Raw genomic sequence first — 19,892 nt, forward strand, 5'->3', positions numbered from 1 at the left:
TTATTTTACTTTTGCAACGTTGCAAACAGCATCTCTGCCGACATTGTCAGCCAGTCTGGGTCGCTCCGGCTTAGAGACCTCACCCAAGAAGAAAGGTCGGGGCAGACCACGGAAACAAGATAAGGACAAGCCTACATCCTCACCAGATCTGTTTAGGTACTTTTTTGATCGAAGGAATTATCTCTGGATCTTAATAAAAAAAAAAAACTTAATTTGAAACAAGTATATTTTCTGTTGATTTTTTTTTCTTCATGGTGTTGGTCCACAGATAATTTCGTTCTTTTTTTGATTGCACGATGAATATAGCGCCTTTTTACGGTGGCGGGTAAAAAAGTAAAAAAAAAAAACATAGTTTCACGCTAACACATATAACCGACGCTTGATTTTAATATATTTTTGTAAAATTGTTGGTTTGACAACTGTTACGCTTTAAAAAAATATTAATATGGAGAAGATTGTGTCTCTTAGCGGATTTTACAATGCCGCTTGTATTTTTGTATTTATATATTTGTATACAACTACATAATAAAATGCTTTGCACCGCTTAATTTGTGTGAATTTTTGCTTGATTTTGGTAAAGGTGACTATTGCACTAAAATAATGACCATGGGTTTGTGCTTAAAAGTATAATTATTTAATCAATTTAGGGCAGATTAGAAAAAGAGTTGCTTTTTAGTTTTCTCATTCAATTATAATTTAAACCGTTAATTCAATGGTAAATTGTCATTTTAGACATTTCCTATTTATACATGTACCTAATCAGTTCTAGAAACGATTGGTTTGCTCTTTTTATCATATAGATATCAATCAGATTGCGTTTCGGTCAACAAACAATTCGACTAAATTTGCTATATTAAGAAAAGCAGCAACAAACATATAACTTCGACTAGTTTTCATTTAAGGCAGGTTCATTATTCCCTTTTTAACGCCTAACCCTTTAGTTAGACCTTATATTATATTCTCCATTTAACACTAGTCCTTCAGTTAACACTAGTGCTTGTACACTATAATATGTCCTGCGTAGTTGGCTCATCTCCATATATGAGGACAGCCGCGGTAGCCGTTAATCGAATCATCAGTCTTTTAGAACATTATATTGTCCATTTAACATGTAATATGATGTGTGTAGGTCGTCTCAAGGCGGGTCGGGCGCGGGTCTGTCGACGCCGGTGCCCGCTTCGTTCCTGCAATACCGCGGCCCGCCCGGCGAGGTCGGCTCCGACAGCGATCTTGCGCTCTCCAGGTATGCAATGCTAACATAGAAAAAATATATAGCGGGTAGAAGGGGCATAGTGTGATCAGCCACACAGCTATGTACCAGGCACAAGTACAGTAAGTTATGTGGCAAATAGGTGACATCATATCAGTCACATGGTTATGTACTGGATGGAAAGGTCATTGTGCAATCAGTCATAGAACATTTTTTTTTGTATGCGGTGTGTGGAAGTGGCATCATACAAAAATATGTACACAGAGTCAATTACTGGCATTACTGTGTGGAACTATTGGTAAGAATCGCTCAGTATTATTGATAAGTATCTACGGGGTATTTTGGACTAAAATTTACGTCCTCCAATTTACTGTCCTATCGGCCACAGAGTCAAAATACCGCTAGAAGGAACAAAGTTACAGAAACTTACAGATGACTATAAATCGATATTTTTCCTCCTATTACTTTATTTTTACTTTATTATTATTTATTTTATTTATATTTTCTATTATTTATATTCTTTATTTACTTTATTATCCTATTACTTAGAGCTTTCATAGAACGAAAAAAATCGTACATTCTTTATAAAAGGAACTTGAAATGTCATACTTTATTCCGTGTATGTCACAGATCGTCGTCGAGCAGCTCTGCGTGGTCGCAGTCGTGCTCGTCGTGCACGCACTACGAGGACGGCGACGCTTCCGACCACTCCTGCTCTATGAGCTCTACTGACGGGTACGTACCTATCAAGATTATTAACTAAAAATAAACTTCTAGAACCCGCATTAATAAGTGACGTGGGAATTGAGTATTTTGTGTAAGTATCACCATATTGTCTTAATTTTTGCCAAAGGTTACGTGTTCTATTCGATAATAATAAAGAATTCTAACGTTGTAACGGTAAGTACTCAGTGCAACGAACGTGTGAGGAGTGCTCTGGAAGATGCGATTCAGACATAATTGTGCTGACAGAGACTTGGTTGAACGGCGGTGTTTATGACGCTGAACTATTTGATGATAGATACGATGTCTATAGGCGCGATCGTGAGTCTAGTCGTTATTCCAAGCGCAAAGATGGCGGTGGCGTTTTGATAGCGGTTTCTAAAGGCGTTAAGTCGTGTAGACAATTACATTTGGAGAGTTCTTGTGAGGATGTCTGGATTAGTATTGAAAACGATGCACGTGGAAGTAAAAAACAAAAATTCTACATTTGCGGTGTCTATTTGCCTCCACCTATATCTTACGAAGTCATGGAAATATTTGTCAACTCTGCTGAGCGGGCGATGGAACACGGTGACAACACATTAATTATTGGTGACTTCAATCTTAGTAGCATATCCTGGAAAAGTGACGACAATAGCTTAGAGTATATTCTCCCTTACCCCAGTACCAACAATGAGATAGTAAAAAAATTCTTAGACTTCATGAATTTAAATGATTTACGACAATTTAATAATATTACAAATACAAAATCAAAAACTCTTGATCTCGCTCTCTGTAATAATAAGCTACAAAAGTTAAACCCTTGTACTTGGCACCTCGTTTCTGAAGATCCACTACATCCACCATTCGACTTTGAAATCCCTGTTATTACCAACGCGAAGCCTTTACAAAGCAACCCCACCCAGAAGCCTAATTTCTTCAGAGCTGATTATGAAAGGATTGTGATATCATTGAACTCTATAAACTGGGAAGCAGAGCTAAATAATTACAATACAACAGATGGAATGGTCGAAGCTTTTTACCACATATTGCAGCAGATAATCAAGCAGCACGTTCCGCTGAAAAAAAAAACTAATAATAAATACCCAAACTGGTACACAAAGAAACTTATATATCACCTTAAAGAAAAAAATAAATATCGCATTAGAGTTAAAAAATATCACAACCCCTTGGACATACTATCATTCGTGGAACTATAGTTCGGCCATTCAGAGAATGCGTTCCTGACACGTCGCGATTGAACTGACGACGTAACTTTGCAATGGCGTTGCAGTTACGATAAAAATATTTTTGCTGGTTGTTTACCGTTTTAACAATTGAGGAGCATTAAAACAACATTATTATATCAATAATCAATGAATGTTATTACGTCGTCAGTTCAATCGCGACGTGTCAGGAACGCATTCTCTGAATGGCCGAACTATACGTGAAAAATGTTGTAGACTCTTACAAAGTTGTTGTCCTGTACACGGAGTACATAGCACGGATAGAAGAAGCACTTGCCAAGAACCCTAAGATTTTCTGGTCATATATAAAGAGTAAAAGGAATGGCTGTAGCACTCACCCAGCCGAAATGCGCCACAAGAATAAATCTGCATCAAACGGTCGCGATATTTGCAACCTATTCGCTGAGAATTTCGCTCAAGTCTATAACACCCCAATCGCTGTAGATGAGCCAAAATTTAAACCTATGATGTCAGGACTGTGTAAACTAGAATTCAGCTCTGAGGAAATACTTCGATCCCTCAAGACATTAGACGAATTTAAAGGTGCTGGTGAAGACGGTATTCCTCCGGTATTCGTTAAGAAATGTGCGAGAGCTTTGACATCACCCCTTAAAATTATTTATAATAAATCTATGACAGAAGGTGTGTTTCCCAACAAGTGGAAGCAGGCTCTAGTAGTCCCTATTTTTAAATCAGGCGATAAGCAACAGGTATTAAATTACAGGCCCATTTCTATCCTTACTATTTTTGGAAAAATACTGGAAAAACTGGTTACTAAAAATCTTACCGCACATTGATGGGTTTAGGGCTTAAAAGAAAACTAATAATGAGGATTACAACTGATTTTAATTAGGAGAATTTTATAACCGTGTACATAGTTACCAAGAACCAGAACGAACAGAGACGAGTGACGTTTCACATCAAGTGTCAACACGTTAGGAGTGTTTACAAAGTTAGTTTTATTGCGTTTATAAAGACACCTTTCTAACACTGGCCCTTAAACCAATAAAATAATAACTAAAACTGTCTATATGAACATACATTACAATAAGCATATAAACAAATAAGCATACCAGCAATGCAAAAAGTTTCACAAGCATCATTGTGACAAAAAAAAATTGTAGCATTGCAAAGAAATAAACTTTCTTTAAAAACAAAACAAGTATTATTTACTTTCCTAATTAACAATAACTACTCAACTTACAACAACTTACTACCAAAAAAAAAAGCTTTGTGAGTCTCAACACAAAAAACTCAGTTCATGAAATCCAAAAAAAAACAAAACATTAATTCAGAACATTAGCTTACATAGCAAACTTAAACTTATTTAGTTAACAATAACTGAGATACAAAGTTATTATGTTTCACTCTACATAAAGGTTTAGTTAGAATGTCAGCAAGCATATCACTTGTACACAAATATTTTAACATTACAATCTTATCATTGACACATTGTCTTATGAAATGATGTCTAACATCAATATGTTTAGTCCTTGCATGAAAAAGGGAGGTTTTACACAACTTTAATGCTGACTGGTTATCATTATGCATTGTTATAATAACACTCTTATTAATAATATCTTTTAAAAAGTTACGAATAAATAAACCCTCCTTACAGGCATCTGCTAAGGAAATGTATTCAGCCTCAGTGCTAGATAATGCCACTGTTTTTTGTTTACGACTTTCCCAGGAAACTATGGACTGTCCAATGGTGAATACATACCCTGTGTATGACCGGCGGTCCCCATCATCGTTCGCCCAATCAGCATCTGCGTACGCCATGACGTCTAAGCCACTTTTTTTGAAAACTAGACAATGATTTATCGTACCTTTCAAATAGCGCAGAACTCTTTTTGCTGCCTTCCAGTGGATTTCTGTAAAAGACTCATTAAACTGACTTAAATAGCTGACTGCATGAGCAATGTCCGGCCTGGTGCAGACAGTAATATACATGAGACAACCAATTAGACCTCGATAGTCTAAGTTATCATCCTTCTGATTACCCTTTGGTAGTTTTAGTGCTGATTCCATGGGTGTGGGTGATGGCTTACAATCATCCATTTTGTATTTTTGCAGGACTCTTTGAATATAACTGCTCTGATCCAGAGTAATTTTATAATTTTCCTTACACAGTCTCATCCCAAGAACTTGATGAGCTGGCCCTAGATCTGTAATTTGAAATTCTTTCATTAATCCGTTCTTTATATTCAATTTTTCTTCTAAATTACATTTTGTAAACAAAATTATATCGTCAACATAAAGAGCAATTATTATCATTGAATTGCTATTAGACTTTATGTAAACACAAGGTTCCGATGATGACCTAACAAGACCTAACTTGTTACATAAAACATGGTCAATTTTCTCATACCAAGCTTTCGAAGCTTGTTTCAAACCATAAATGGCTTTATTCAATTTGTAGACCTTATGTTCTTGACCTTTTATCTGGAAACCCTCGGGCTGTTCCATGAAGACTGTTTCTTCTAAATTACCATTAAGGAATGCAGTTTTCACATCAAGATGCTCTATTTCCATATTGTATTCAGCTGCCAAAGCTAGCAATGTTCGTATTGTGGAATATCTGACGACCGGAGAAAAAGTTTCCTCATAGTCTATTCCATGCTTTTGAGTACAACCTTTGGCCACCAATCGAGCTCTATATTTTAAAAGTTCACTGTCCAAACCTCTTTTGATCTTAAAAACCCATTTACATTTGACAGGTTTCTGTGATTTTGGTCTATCAGTCAAGGTCCAACAATTATGATCAATGAATGACTTGTACTCACTAGTCATTGCTTCTCTCCAATGTTTCGCATCTTTCCCTGCAAGTGCCTCTTTCACAGTCTGTGGTGTATCTTCCTCTATAGATGTGCTCACCATATATGTCGACTGCGACTCCATTGTATCAGCATAGTCTTCATCAGATGAACCTGGGACATAAGTTTCATCGGCAGGGTCGCTGGCCTCCAGCGAGCTCGAGTGAGAGCTCTCAGAATCTTCTATTGTGATTATACTTTCTCTTTGGTTGTTTTCCAACGTAGTGTCATCAGATAAATTAATGTTTACAACAGATGATTCTGATTGTACGGGAGGTTCAGGCTGATTAGGTTGACTATCATCACGAGTGCAACTTTGAAATTGTTCTGTTATCTTACTATCATCATTTGACACTTTACTTAGTAATTTAATTTCTAAAAAGGTAACATTTCTGGCTTTAATACAAGTTGTTGGAAACTCAGGGTCAATCAATCTATACCCTTTAGTTTCGTCGCAATAACCAACAAATATATATCTCTTGCATTTAGAATCTAATTTTTTTCGATTTTGATTCAATGCATATGCAACACAGCCAAATATTCGGAAATGTTTGATAGATACCTTTCTTTTTGTCCATTTTTCTTCTGGAGTGCATCCCATTACTGCCTTTGTGGGACAACGGTTGCGAATATAAACAGCTGTATTAACAGCTTCTGCCCAGAACTGTTGAGCCAGGTTTGCATCCTGCAGCATACACCTTGCTGTCTCCATAATCGTTCTGTTGGCTCGTTCCGCCACGCCATTTTGCTGCGGCGAGTAAGGAACTGTTGTTTGGTGTCGAATACCATTGTCTTTCAGGAACGTCTGAAAATTTGAATTTATATATTCGCCACCATTATCACTCCTGAGAATCTTAATCTTTTTACCTGTCTGATTCTCAACTAAGACTTTAAAAGTTTTAAATTTCTCAAAAACTTCATTTTTTGTTTTCAAAAAATAGACAAAAGTTTTTCTGGTAAAATCGTCTATGAAAAGTAAAAAATATTTTGATCCACTAAATGAGGAACATGGCATCGGGCCACACAGATCAGTATGTACCAGCTCTAACAGTTCAGTCGCTCTATTGTAGGTTTTCTTAGGAAACGGTAATCTATTTTGCTTTCCTTGTATACATGCAATACAGGGTTTAAAATTAGAATCACTGTAAGAAATACCTGAAACCATACCTTTACTAAGAAGTTTCATGCTTCTTCGGTTGAGATGACCAAGCCGTCTGTGCCAAACCTGTTCTGAGAATGCACCTGGTACTGGGTCTGTCTCCGTCTCATAAGCGCCATCCTCAACTGCTGCATTCAGTACCAGACACTCCACAGCGGCCTGAGAAGCTACTGTAACATCGCCAGAAGTGGCTGGTAGTGTTTCGGCTATGTTTAGTTTATACATGCCTTTTGTAAGAGTAGCACTTACCACCTCTACTCCATCATCATACACATGACACCCCCTGAGGCTGAATACCACCTTGAAACCCCTTTTAATCATAGCGCTTACCGACAACAAGTTTCCACTTAATTTAGGTACATAGTAAACATTGCTAACTGTTTTTATTGCACCATTTAACAATTTTAATCTTACAGTCCCTACACCTTCAGTGAATAACTTATCCCCATTGGCCACTTTCACTTCTAAACTTTTACCTTTTACAAAATTATACATCACTGACCTGTCACAACACATATGACTTGTAGCACCACTGTCAACATACCAGGAATCTGCTTCAATATTCGCTGACAAGGCTGTAAGCAGAGCCTTCGACCCCTTGGACTCGTCCACCTTCTTCAAGTTATTACTATGTTTATTTTTCCTTGGGCAGTCTTTAATAAAGTGACCTGCCTTTTTGCAACGAAAACATTTTGTTTGTTTCTGTACTGCCAAGGCCGATCCGCTGCTGTCATCACGACGCGAGGACTCTTGTAGTAACTTACTTTGTACCACCTCACTTGATAATTTGATATTAGAATTTTCGATGGCCATTATTAGCGGGTCATAATCTTCAGTTAGGCCGCTTAACATAATGACTGCGACAAAATCATCATCGAGTGGGGATCCTATTTCATTAAGAAGGTGTGATGTTTCAGTGATCTTTCTTAGGTAGCTCTCCATGGTTTGGTTTTCCAATTTTGTACTAAATAATGTTCTTAATAGTGCTAATCTCCTACACAAGCCTCTATCCTCATACGCCTTTTGAAGGTTAGTCCAGGCCTCGTGTGCAGTCTTCGCAGACCTGACGTGAGTAAATGCAGCAGGCTGCACTGACAAAGCGATGCGGGCGAGTGCCTTTTGTACCTTTTTGTCTTGTCCGGCTGCCGTCGGCTCCTTTTCCACAAAATCCCACAAATCCTCGTGGATTAATACCATCTTCATCATAAATTTCCAAGAATTATAATTTTCTAGGCCTTTTAATTTGTCCACGACTAGGGAATTTGTTGCGTTCATTGTTGTCGCCATGTTGGTTGCCGGCCGGCGTTTTTTACGTGCGATATAGATTTTCTTCAAGCTAACAAATTACGATGAGATTACTAAAAATTTATTGAAATAACTACCAGGACCATGCCTGGGCCCATAACCTGATGGGTTTAGGGCTTAAAAGAAAACTAATAATGAGGATTACAACTGATTTTAATTAGGAGAATTTTATAACCGTGTACATAGTTACCAAGAACCAGAACGAACAGAGACGAGTGACGTTTCACATCAAGTGTCAACACGTTAGGAGTGTTTACAAAGTTAGTTTTATTGCGTTTATAAAGACACCTTTCTAACACACATGTCAAACAACACATAACTACTCATCAACACGGATTTATTAATTGTAGATCGACGTCTTCGAACCTTGCTTGTTATGTTACAGCAATCTCAGAATCTCTTGATAAAGGAATTCCTGTGGATACTATATACACAGACTTCAGCAAGGCATTTGACAAAGTGGATCACAACGTGCTTTTGTCTAAACTGGATCAACTGGGAATTGGGGGTTCTCTACTCAAATGGTTCCACTCCTATCTCGTTGGCAGAATTTTCCAAGTAGTCGTAAACGGTTATCACTCAGATTCTTTACCAATCTTCGACTTCGGGTGTCCCTCAGGGCTCACATTTAGGGCCAATTCTATTTAATATATTTATTAATGACATAACAACTTGTTTCAAGCATTCCGATTTCTACCTTTTCGCGGATGATGTAAAAATAATGAAGCCCATAGCCACTCACCTTGACTCATACCTCTTACAAGCTGATTTGGATAGAATGTTGGAATGGTGCAGTGCTAATAATATGTCCCTCAATGTCACTAAGTGTAGTTACATGCAATTCTCCCGCAATAAAAATTGCATAAGTAACAAGTACATTATTTACCATCAAACACTTCAAAGAGTCGACACAATACGTGACTTAGGTGTTATTTTCGATAAAAATCTGAAATTCGATAGTCACATACTCAAAATAACAGCAAAAGCATTTAGGGCTCTCGGATTTATATTACGCAACAGTAAAGACTTCGTTAAATTATCGACCAGAAAGAAATTGTACAATTCCATTGTTCGGCCAATACTCGAATATAATACTATCATTTGGAACCCGCACTATAACGTCTACGTCAAACGCCTTGAATCTGTACAGAAACGTTTCCTTTACCATCTTTGTTTTAAAGATCGTCTTGCAAAGAAGATAATTAGTTACAAGCTACGTCTGAAACACTATAATATGTCCGCGCTTGAAGACAGGAGAAAAGTAGTTGACCTCTTATTCCTACACAAATTATTCCACGGGGTTGTTGACTGTAGCGAACTTCTCAACAAACTGCGGATAAATGCACCATCACGCATACCGCGGAAACGTAGCTATAATTTCTTTCACGTGCCGGGGTCTAAGACAAATCTTGGGCATTATTCTATTCTTCCAAGACTCTGTCGGCAATACAACGAATTGTCCAAGATTAATAATCTTGATATCACATGTACAATATCAAAATATAAGAAAGAGCTAACAAATGTATATTATGGACAACAACTACATAACATTAAGTAATAACTTCTTGCAGTCTGTTTATTTGTTCACACGATTTTATTTTCATTTTGTTTGTATTTTAGTTTTTCATTTTAAATTTCGTTTGGCATTTTTGTTTTGTAATGCACCTTAATTTATTATTTTTCTTGCTGTGTAAATCTATGTCAAACTTGTTTGAAATCTAGTTTATCCTGCAAATGCTGTGATCTCCCATAATTGGAGAAGCACACAGAAATGTTCTTGTTGTAAAGGTTACAAAATGTAATTGTGTATTCTACGTTGGAGATCCTAAATAAATAAATAAATAAATAAATTCAGGAGTTTAGGTACTCACCCGTCGAAAACCGACCGCGACTACCTCGCTTGCCTATGCACAGACAGAATAGGGCGTTGGTGTGTGCTCTGGATTCGCTGTTGGAAAAATATTTTGAAAACAGCGAAGACCTCCTTGATACACACTCAATTATGTATTGCGCGGCTGTTGCTGCATATCGTGTAGCTAATGTCAAATTCCCTGACAGTAACAGAGCTACACGACCAAAATCAGCGGTACCAGCTTGGCAGTGCAGGATTGAGCGTCGTATCGAGGGGGCCAGAGTACTCATTGGCAAACTATATTGCTTCAGGGAGGGTAATACCCGACCACGGGTGATGCGCTTTGTGAGGCGTGCATTCATGGGGACTGGACTCAGTCCTCATGAATATATGTCACGTGTCACGGAGCGCATCGACTTCCTGAAGCAAAAAGTCTGTGCATGGGCGAGCCGTATTCGAAGGTATAAACGACGGGTAGAACGTTACACCCAGAAGAGTGATCAAAGATGGGTATATAGAACTTGGGAGCAACCTGAGCAATGCGTGATGCACGGGAGCCGACCGGATGATGGTGCCACAAACATGTTTTGGCGCAACCTCTGGTCGACGCCCGTATTTCACGAGGAGGGTGACTGGACACGTGATGTTAAACGGGAGTGTGAACAAATACCAGAAATGGAGGAGGTCAATATTACCTCCTTCGACGTAGCCTGTGCAGCTCGTCCGATGCAAAACTGGAAATCACCAGGACCGGATGGACTGCACAATTTCTGGTTAAAGTGGCTGCAAAGTTCGCACCCCTGTTTAGCATCACAGTTTCAGTCATCCTTAGAAGCCGGGTCGCTCCCACAGTTTCTAACAACAGGAGTTACCCATCTGCTCCATAAATCAGGCAGTACCGCGGAACCCAAAAATTATAGACCGATCACTTGTTTACCGACGGTCTATAAACTTCTTACATCTATTTTGAGACTAAAAATAAACCAGCATATTGAAAAGTATTCAATTATGTCAGTTTCCCAAAATGGATGTAGGAAGGGGTCCCGTGCTACTAAGGAGCTGCTCCTCACTGATATGGTCATCAGCCAACAGGTTCGGCGATCCCGAAAGAATTTGTCGACATGTTGGATAGACTATAAGAAGGCCTACGACTCGGTCCCCCATACATGGCTTAAGAGGGTACTGGAGTTGTATAAAATAAACTCAACTCTACGCGCCTTTCTTGCGTCATGTATGGAGCAATGGAGAACGGTTCTTCACTATCCAGGATGTAGACAAATTGAAGGGACCGGCGATCCTATTAAGATCGAGCGGGGAATATTCCAGGGTGACAGTTTGAGTCCACTTTGGTTTTGCCTGGCCTTGAACCCTTTAAGCACATTGCTAGAGGGTTCGGGGCTGGGCTATCCTTTGCGGAGAGGGGGTCAGGTTATATCCCATTTGCTTTATATGGATGATCTGAAACTATTTGCCACCACAGAACTGCAGCTGATGAAGCTACTGAAGATCACTGAAAATTTCAGTAGTTGCATCAGGATGGAGTTCGGTGTGGACAAATGTGCAGTCATGCATGTAAAGCGAGGTGGAATTGTGGAATCTGAGGGAGTACAACTCTCAGATTCTATAAACCTGAGATCACTCTCCGCAAACGATACATATAAATACTTGGGTATGGCGGAGGGGTTAGGCATCAATGTGGCTGTCATGAAACAGTCATTACGGGAGCGTTTCTTTGGCCGCCTGAATAAGGTTCTAAAAAGTTCCTTATCAGGCGGCAACAAGGTTCGCGCCTATAATGGTTGGGTCATGCCAGTCCTGATGTACTCCTTCGGCATACTCAAAGGGACCCAAACTGAATTGGATGCCCTGGATAGGAGAGTCCGCATACTGCTGACCGCAGAACGAATGCATCACCCACGATCGTCGGTGATGAGACTGTACATCCCACGGAAATGTGGAGGCCGAGGCTTTTTAAATGCAAAGACGCTCCACAACCGTGAGGTGTGCAGTCTCAGAGAATATCTTCTCAAAAGCGACGTGGGTATGCATCGTGATATGGTAGCAGTGGACAAAGGACTCACCCCGCTATCGTTGGCAAATGAGAACTGGCGCAGACCTGTGGTACTAACTACCCATGATCGCAAGGGGGTATGGCAGAGCAAACAGCTACACGGACGCTTCTTCGGGGCTCTTCATGGCCCCGATGTAGACTTCAATGCGTCCGTAGCTTGGCTACGCTTCGGTGACCTATTTGGAGAAACCGAAGGGTTTGTATGTGCAATTATGGACGAAGTTATCCTGACGAATAACTACCGGAGGTATATTATGAAAGACGGGACGGTTGACATATGTCGGGCATGTCACCATCCGGGTGAGTCTATCAGACATATTATATCTGGTTGTTCTCGTTTGGCTAACGGTGAATATTTGCACAGACATAACCAAGTGGCCAAGATCATCCACCAGCAGCTTGCTCTGCAATACAAACTTGTAGATCTTGAGGTACCGTACTACAGGTATGCGCCCGACCCAGTTCTCGAAAAGGACCATGTCACGTTGTACTGGGATCGATCTATCATCACTGACAGGACTATTGCAGCCAATAAGCCTGATATAGTGGTGATAGATCGATTAGCGCGCCGCGCGATGATAGTCGATGTCACCGTCCCGCATGACGAGAACCTAGTGAAAGCTGAGAAAGAGAAACAAATAAAATATCTTGACTTAGCGCACGAGGTTGTCGCCATGTGGGATGTCGACACGGCTGTTATTGTGCCGATTGTCATTACGGCCAATGGTCTAATAGCCAAGAGCCTCGACCAACACCTCAGGAGGCTCTCGTTGGGCGGCTGGATCAAGGGATTGATTCAGAAGGCAGTACTCCTTGATACGGCGCGTATTGTGAGGAGGTTTCTGTCTCTGGGACCCTAACCACCGATACCTTGGACCCTGTGCCCGATATCGGTGGCCATCTATTTTTTATATTTTTAAATGTTTTTTTTTTTTTTTTGTAATCTAATATTTAAAAATATAAATAATATGTTGAAAGACAAATAAATGCACTACTAAGAATTCTTGTCAGCATCAAAAGCAAGACTGCGACGAAACTCGCTTTATTTCATCCAATGCATGAACCAATTGCGTTTACAAGCTAATCATATCAGAGAAACGTCTTCGAAGCTCGAAGACGTTCAGGCACAAATTAGTCGATATAATTTAACCATTGAATAAAAAAATATATAAAACAGTTGACTATCGTTGGAATCACAGCCTATTAAGGCGAGGAAGTGGTCAACAATAATTCCATAACCGGCACGCGCATCTAAGGCGCCAAAAGGGGTCGGAGCGTCTGAGCGGGGCGAGGATAACAATACGCGCGCTAGCTTATAACTAAAAGTCGTAAGCGACAAAATGGTTTTGTAATTTTAATATTTAGAAATGATAATTTAATAAAAATTCCTACTACCATTTTAAAGAGTATGTATATACTCAACTACTAAAAAAGTTAAGAGGCTTAAATCGGTCCCGTTTGCCCATAATATGTGAATCTCTTTTTAAAAAGAGGTATGTTTGATATATTTTTCTCTGTTATAAAAGTTACCTAATCATGTTTCTACAACTAACAAAATAAGGCTTATATCATGAACTTTCAGGTAACCAAGTTGTATTTTGATCCGTTTTGTATTTACTGAGAAAAATTGACATCCTTGGCGCCAAAAATTCCAATTCGTCCTCTTAAATAGACAGTCACACAATTTTATAAGTGATATTTATATTTAACTTCATCTTTGTTTATACAACGCAGGTCCAGCTTCAACGAGGCTCAGTCCGCGGCGTCGGGCGGCGCGGAGCAGCGACGCCGCTCGCGCCGCACCACCGCGCGGTCAGACGTGTCCGACGCCGAGCCTAGCACGCCCGGGAAGGTAAGTTATAGTTTACTTTAAATGCACACGTACAAAAATAGGGACGTCCAAATACCTTGATATGCTAATTGAATAACAAAATAAGCTTTTGTATTTTTAGTAAAAAATGTTTTCTTATGTTTCTGGTTCCATTCCACTGTGTGTAAAAATTGCAGTATCTGTACTTCATTTTACATGAACAATTACAAAAGTAGGGACGTCATAATTAAGAACCTTCTTTTTTCGCTTGTTAAATATTATCTTACCTACCTATAACCTATTGATTACCTCTGCACTGATGCTATCCCTCCCATCACTAGTGGTGAAATTGATTTAGCTTTAAAAAGCTTAAAATACAACAAGAGCCCTGGAGAAGATGGCATCAGTACTGAGATACTTAAACTATTCAAAAACACATTAATACCCCATATCACTAATCTTTTTAACTCTATTTTGTATTCTGGTCAGATACCAAAGCAATTTGCCCACTCCAATATAATTCTTCTCCATAAAAAAGGTGACAAGTCCGAAATCATTAACTATCGACCCATAAGCCTAATTTCCCATCTGTATAAACTCTTTATTAAAATTGTACATAACCGCATCAGAGGCCAGCTAGACCAGCATCAGCCAGTCGAACAGGCTGGGTTTCGCCCTTCCTTCTCCACAACCGACCATCTGTTTACGCTCAACCAAATAATAGAAAAATATAACGAATACCATAAACCGTTATACCTGGCTTTTGTGGATTACTCTAAGGCTTTTGACAGTCTCAAACACACAGCGATCTTTACATCTTTACGCTTGCAAGAAGTGAATGAGACCTATATAAAGCTTTTGGAGTTAGTCTACAGAGCCAGCACAGCTTCAATTAAACTACTTTCCCCTGGCCCACCATTTTACATAGAAAAAGGCGTAAAACAGGGTGATCCGCTCTCCCCTAATCTGTTTACCTGTACACTGGAGGAAGTCTTCAGAAAACTCACTGTGCCGTGGACATCTAAAGGCATCGTCATCGATAGCAAAAGACTTACCAACTTGCGTTTTGCTGACGACATCGTTCTTTTTGCGTCTACATCAGCAGAGCTCCAACAAATGCTCCAAGATCTGAGCAGGGCAAGCCTGGAGGTTGGACTTCAAATGAACATGAGCAAGACACACACAATGACCAACAGCACGAAACGTAGGGTCGAGGTAGATGGGCAAGCTCTACACTATGTCGACGAGTACATCTACTTGGGCCAGTTAGTTTCTTTCGATAACAGGCAAGAGAAGGAAATAGATCGCCGACTCGAGAATGCCTGGAAAAGCTACTGGTCCATGAAACAATACATGAAAGGGGACCTTCCCCTTTCACTCAAGCGAAAGTTAGTCGACATGTGTATCTTGCCCGTCCTAACCTACGGTGCGCAAACCTGGTCTCTCACCGAGTGTCAGAAGTCCAGGCTCAAGGTTTGCCAAAGGGCAATGGAACGTAGCCTTTTAGGCATTAAACGAACCGATCGCATACGGAATACCGTGATACGTTCCAGAACAGGAGTCGCTGATGTAGGCCAAAAGGCGGCAACATTAAAATGGAACTGGGCCGGACACGTCAGCCGAATGCATCCGGAGAGATGGGCCACTATTGTCACCCAGTGGACACCTCAGGATGGACACCGCAGGCGGGGTAGGCCCCGGAAGAGATGGCGTGACGAACTAGACGCCTACTGTCGAGACTGGTGGACACGGTCGAAAGATCGGGAAGAGTGGAAGCGAGATGGGGAGGCCTTTGCCCAGCAGTGGGACACTACAGGCTAGATATAATATAATAAATATTATCTTATGTTTTCAGTTCCATTTTCTTGAAATCCAGAAAATTGCAATATCCATTTTAGTGCGCAGATTCGTATTCTGTAGTCTACCACTATTAAAATGCATAGTTCTACGAGATGCAATCAAGAAGTGTTAACCACATTCTAATTATTTTTATTTGAATATAGTTTTTGTTTTTTGTAAATTAAAAACTTATGTAAACTCTTTTTAAATAATAAAATTACTTAAATAATTGCATGCTACTGCACAGGGTCGTGGAACGAGATCTTCAACGTCCAAAACCCCCGTCAAATGTACTCCGGCGTCCACTTTGCAACTAGAACCGCTACAACTCGTGTGGGCCAAGTGCAGGTCAGTCAAGTCTGTACACGATAACCCTACTTATAGCTAAAATACCATTAACCACTAACCATTAAAAGTATTTATAAATTAATCATAAATTTATTCGACTGTTTTGTTCCCACAGAGGCTATCCCTGGTACCCAGCTCTAATCATCGACCCAAAGATACCAAAAGGCTTCATTTACAACGGCGTGCCGCTCCCAGTCCCGCCACAAGACGTGCTCAACCTCAAGAAGAACCACTCGCACGAACCCATTCTATACCTCGTACTGTTCTTCGACGTCAAACGCACTTGGCAGTGGCTTCCCCCTAACAAGTTGGAACCCCTAGGCCTCGACAAGAGCGTCGACCAGGCCAAACTGGTCGAGTCCCGCAAGCCAACAGACCGTAAGGCCGTCAAAAAGGCCTACGGAGACGCCATGCAGTTCAGGAAACAAGTCCATGGTGACGATAAATGACAAAAGTTTAGATACAGGTCCCGCCGGCCTCCTCGCAACAGAACGTTCAGCTTCGGAACGTTCTCCACAATGCACATACGCACACCAGATGACACCACCGATTCCAGTGATTGAATATTATTTAGTTTCGCTTACAGTTCTTTGCTTTTATTGAAGTATGGATTCCTCATTCCATTGTTTTATCCGGGAAGTGTGAATAATGAATTGGCGTGATTGACTGTGGAAATGTACGAAAATTGGGACGTTGTAATGTGTAGCTTAGGAAAGTAGAGAGGTAAAGTGTAGAAATTGGTAAGATTACGATTCGTCAACCAGGAGATACAACCCAGAGAGGTCGCTTCTCTCAACGACACCTTGACGACGAGAAAGAAAATGAAGCCGAACGGTGGCCCACATCTCAATTGGAGACGATCTAGTGTCGTCAAGAGTCCATGGTCAAGGAGCCCCAGGTGAACAACGATTAGTCAGAGTTTAACTCGGACGAGTTGCATAATATAAACGGGCGAGTACTGCATAATATAATATGGTTGATGAGTTGGACAACAGGCCTCTAGAAGTCTAGAGACGCCAGCAACAGAGTCAAAACGTCTGTGTACAGTCTGCTGCTGCGAGCCAACGCGCGACATCATGATGGTTGAGAAAGAAAATAAATTGGTTAAGAAAACATAGTTTAACATAGACATGTGATCTTCGAATTCAGTATCGTATACGATTTAAATGTAGGTTAAATAAATGTTTTCAATAGAGATAGAAGTAGAATTCAGATGTACGCACTCAGGTTTTGTAAATAATTGGCCTTATAACAATTGAAAGTACATTAAAGTTAGTACATTTTTGAAGCAGAACTAACTTTCAAATATTTTTTTATAGATATGGTTGTAGAACATCTTGTTTAGCACAGTTAGGCACAGTAGAAAGCCTTAGTAAAGTTACTCTCACTTCGATAATGAAAACCTATGAGTTTATTCTATTAGTGCAGTTTAATGTTTAACAAAAAGTTTGAAATCAATTAAAAAGTATAAAATCGTAATAAAATAATTAGAAAGTATAAAATGTATCCAATTGATGTAAGATGGTTATTAGTGAATGAATTGTATCGTTATTGTAGACAAAAACATAATCATGAGAATTAAATGTTAATCAAAATTGTATCAAATTGAATAAGGGAATGTAGGATAGACTTTCAATAAAATAAAATAGATGTGTATATAGATTGCATGCATGTGTGTTTTTTTAAATCTGAGAATCTTTGTATGATGAATATGAACTTATTATTAATAAGTAGTTGGATGGATATCCTTAAACTTCAAATAAAAGACCCAATCTGAAATAGATTTTTAGTAATTTTGTTGCTTGTCAGAAAATGTTGAACATTCTTAGCCCTTCTTCTGTATGGTATCTTTTTTAGAATTGTAAAATTTGAAAGTTGTTATTGTTTTATGCATTGCTTGTTTGTAGAAAAAATACATTTATTGTATTTGAATATATTGTTTTTTTTCCCTACACACTATGAACATAAGATCTTATTAATATAATAGTTTTGTACCCTAAAGGCTCTAAAACTACTGAACCAATTAAAAAAAAAACCGTCCAAGTATTTGTTGTTATAGTGGCAACGGAAATACATCATCTCTCAAAATTTCAACTCTATAATGGTTCATGAGATACAGCCTGGTGATAGACAGACGGACCGACAGAGGAGTGAAAACAATAGGGTCCCGTTTTACCCTTTGGGTACGGAACCCTAAAAGCTGTCACTGCAGGAAAGCTACACTCTACCTGAGTAACACAAACTATATTTTATCACAGTACAAGCAGTAGTTCCCACAAGACTGGTGAAACTGCAATAAATTCACACTGGAAAAAAAATATTTATTTATGGTTTACTCACCAATGAGTTTTTAGAATCATAAGGGTTCAATAAAACATTCAAACTTTTTGCCCTTACTACGTAAACTTTATTAACTTACACTTTCATTGTATTTCACTTATTTTGCTATGACAACTGTTCATTCATAGTGTTTGTCCCATTGGTAGACAGGGCCAGGCGTGGGCCGTCTGTTAGCGGCTTGCTTGGGTGCTCTGAAAATATACAATCGTTCAAATAACCTGTATATGCTGTTAGTTCTTTAGTCATTAATTTAAACAGTATCAGGTATTCTCTAATTAGATCTATTACTGAATTAGTGCCAATTTGATAGGTGGGTAAAATATTATTAAAAACAACCTTTAGAATGTTAGAGACTTATTACAAAGTACAACTAGCAGATACAAACTTTTCTATTCTTTTGGCTCAGTAAATAAATTGAAACTAAAATACAACCTACCCAACTATTCTTCCACTTCAAAAGCCAGTAGAAGCCAATATATTATTTAAGAATTAAAACCAACGAAAGTATATATTATTAATGTGTAGGTTACCCTTTGTCAGAACTAGCTTCCAGCAGTGCCTTGCCGAGGTCCATGGGCGGCGCTACTTCACGACGACCGTCGCGAGTGTAGTAGTAATTCGAAGCATGCCTGGAAATTATTGTGTTACTGTAGTATATGTATGTGTGTAACTAGAAATGTATAGGTTAACTGGGAGCCCACTGTTACACATAGGTTATAATAACAATTTTATTCTCACTTGTGCGAAGATCCATCAGGGATTTGCGGTTGAGGCTGGGTCCTAGCTGCCAGCAGCGGTTCAAAGCGTAGTGCATTCGTATGTTTTCTCTATAATAACAAACAAGACAACTGTATACAAAAATCATTATTCGTTACATAATGGACCAAAACAAATCGATTTATACTCACTCCCAGGAGGAAATCTCTAAATTTTTGCATCACAGGCGAAATATCGCGCAAAACAACTTTAGATTTACTCATTTTGAAATGTTATTTGTCTGGAGTATTGATGAAATCACAATTTTTCGTAATTACGGTTTTTACAGACAAGTGTCAGGAACAGAAATAAACATCTGATTTTGAAGTTTTGAACAAACGTCACTTTGACGTTCAACATTGCGTTTCGTTCATTTTCAAATGGCTGAAAATGTTATGTAACAAATGCGTTTGCTTAACTTTTCTTTTTTCAAATCA

At 39.2% G+C, this 19,892-nt stretch overlaps 2 protein-coding genes across 3 annotated transcripts in view; one reads left to right on the plus strand and one right to left on the minus strand.

The window, feature by feature from the left end:
• Window positions 1-18,291, plus strand: part of LOC124639326 (bromodomain-containing protein 1) — a 30,469-nt gene extending 12,178 nt beyond the window's left edge. For both annotated transcript variants that reach the window (XM_047176628.1, XM_047176629.1), the window contains exons 19-24: window positions 30-156; window positions 1,130-1,243; window positions 1,841-1,945; window positions 14,097-14,214; window positions 16,259-16,359; window positions 16,475-18,291. In XM_047176628.1, coding sequence (XP_047032584.1) covers window positions 30-156; window positions 1,130-1,243; window positions 1,841-1,945; window positions 14,097-14,214; window positions 16,259-16,359; window positions 16,475-16,808 — 899 coding nt within the window. In that variant the 3' untranslated portion in view covers window positions 16,809-18,291. The remainder of the gene's footprint in view (window positions 1-29; window positions 157-1,129; window positions 1,244-1,840; window positions 1,946-14,096; window positions 14,215-16,258; window positions 16,360-16,474) is intronic.
• A 452-nt stretch (window positions 18,292-18,743) lies between these two features.
• Window positions 18,744-19,791, minus strand: LOC124639576 (NADH dehydrogenase [ubiquinone] 1 alpha subcomplex subunit 7-like). Its single transcript, XM_047177009.1, has 4 exons — window positions 19,608-19,791; window positions 19,438-19,526; window positions 19,230-19,328; window positions 18,744-18,890 (listed from the first exon to the last, which is right to left on the minus strand). Exons 1-4 carry the CDS (start codon window positions 19,677-19,679, stop codon window positions 18,818-18,820), a joined length of 333 nt encoding a protein of 110 aa, XP_047032965.1. The 5' UTR covers window positions 19,680-19,791; the 3' UTR covers window positions 18,744-18,817.
• Between the last annotated feature and the right edge of the window lie 101 nt (window positions 19,792-19,892).

Source organism: Helicoverpa zea, chromosome 19 (assembly GCF_022581195.2).
Source record: "Helicoverpa zea isolate HzStark_Cry1AcR chromosome 19, ilHelZeax1.1, whole genome shotgun sequence".
NCBI lineage: Eukaryota > Metazoa > Arthropoda > Insecta > Lepidoptera > Noctuidae > Helicoverpa > Helicoverpa zea.

What these genes read in the sequence shown, in the direction of transcription:
- LOC124639576 (XM_047177009.1), bottom strand. Translation starts at nt 19,679, where the DNA reads ATGAGTAAATCTAAAGTTGTTTTGCGCGATATTTCGCCTGTGATGCAA. An exon ending in CCTGATGGATCTTCGCACAA is followed by an intron (nt 19,329 to 19,437) that starts GTGAGAATAAAA and finishes AATAATTTCCAG; the next exon opens with GCATGCTTCGAATTACTACT. An exon ending in GAAGCTAGTTCTGACAAAGG is followed by an intron (nt 18,891 to 19,229) that starts GTAACCTACACA and finishes GTATATTTTCAG; the next exon opens with AGCACCCAAGCAAGCCGCTA.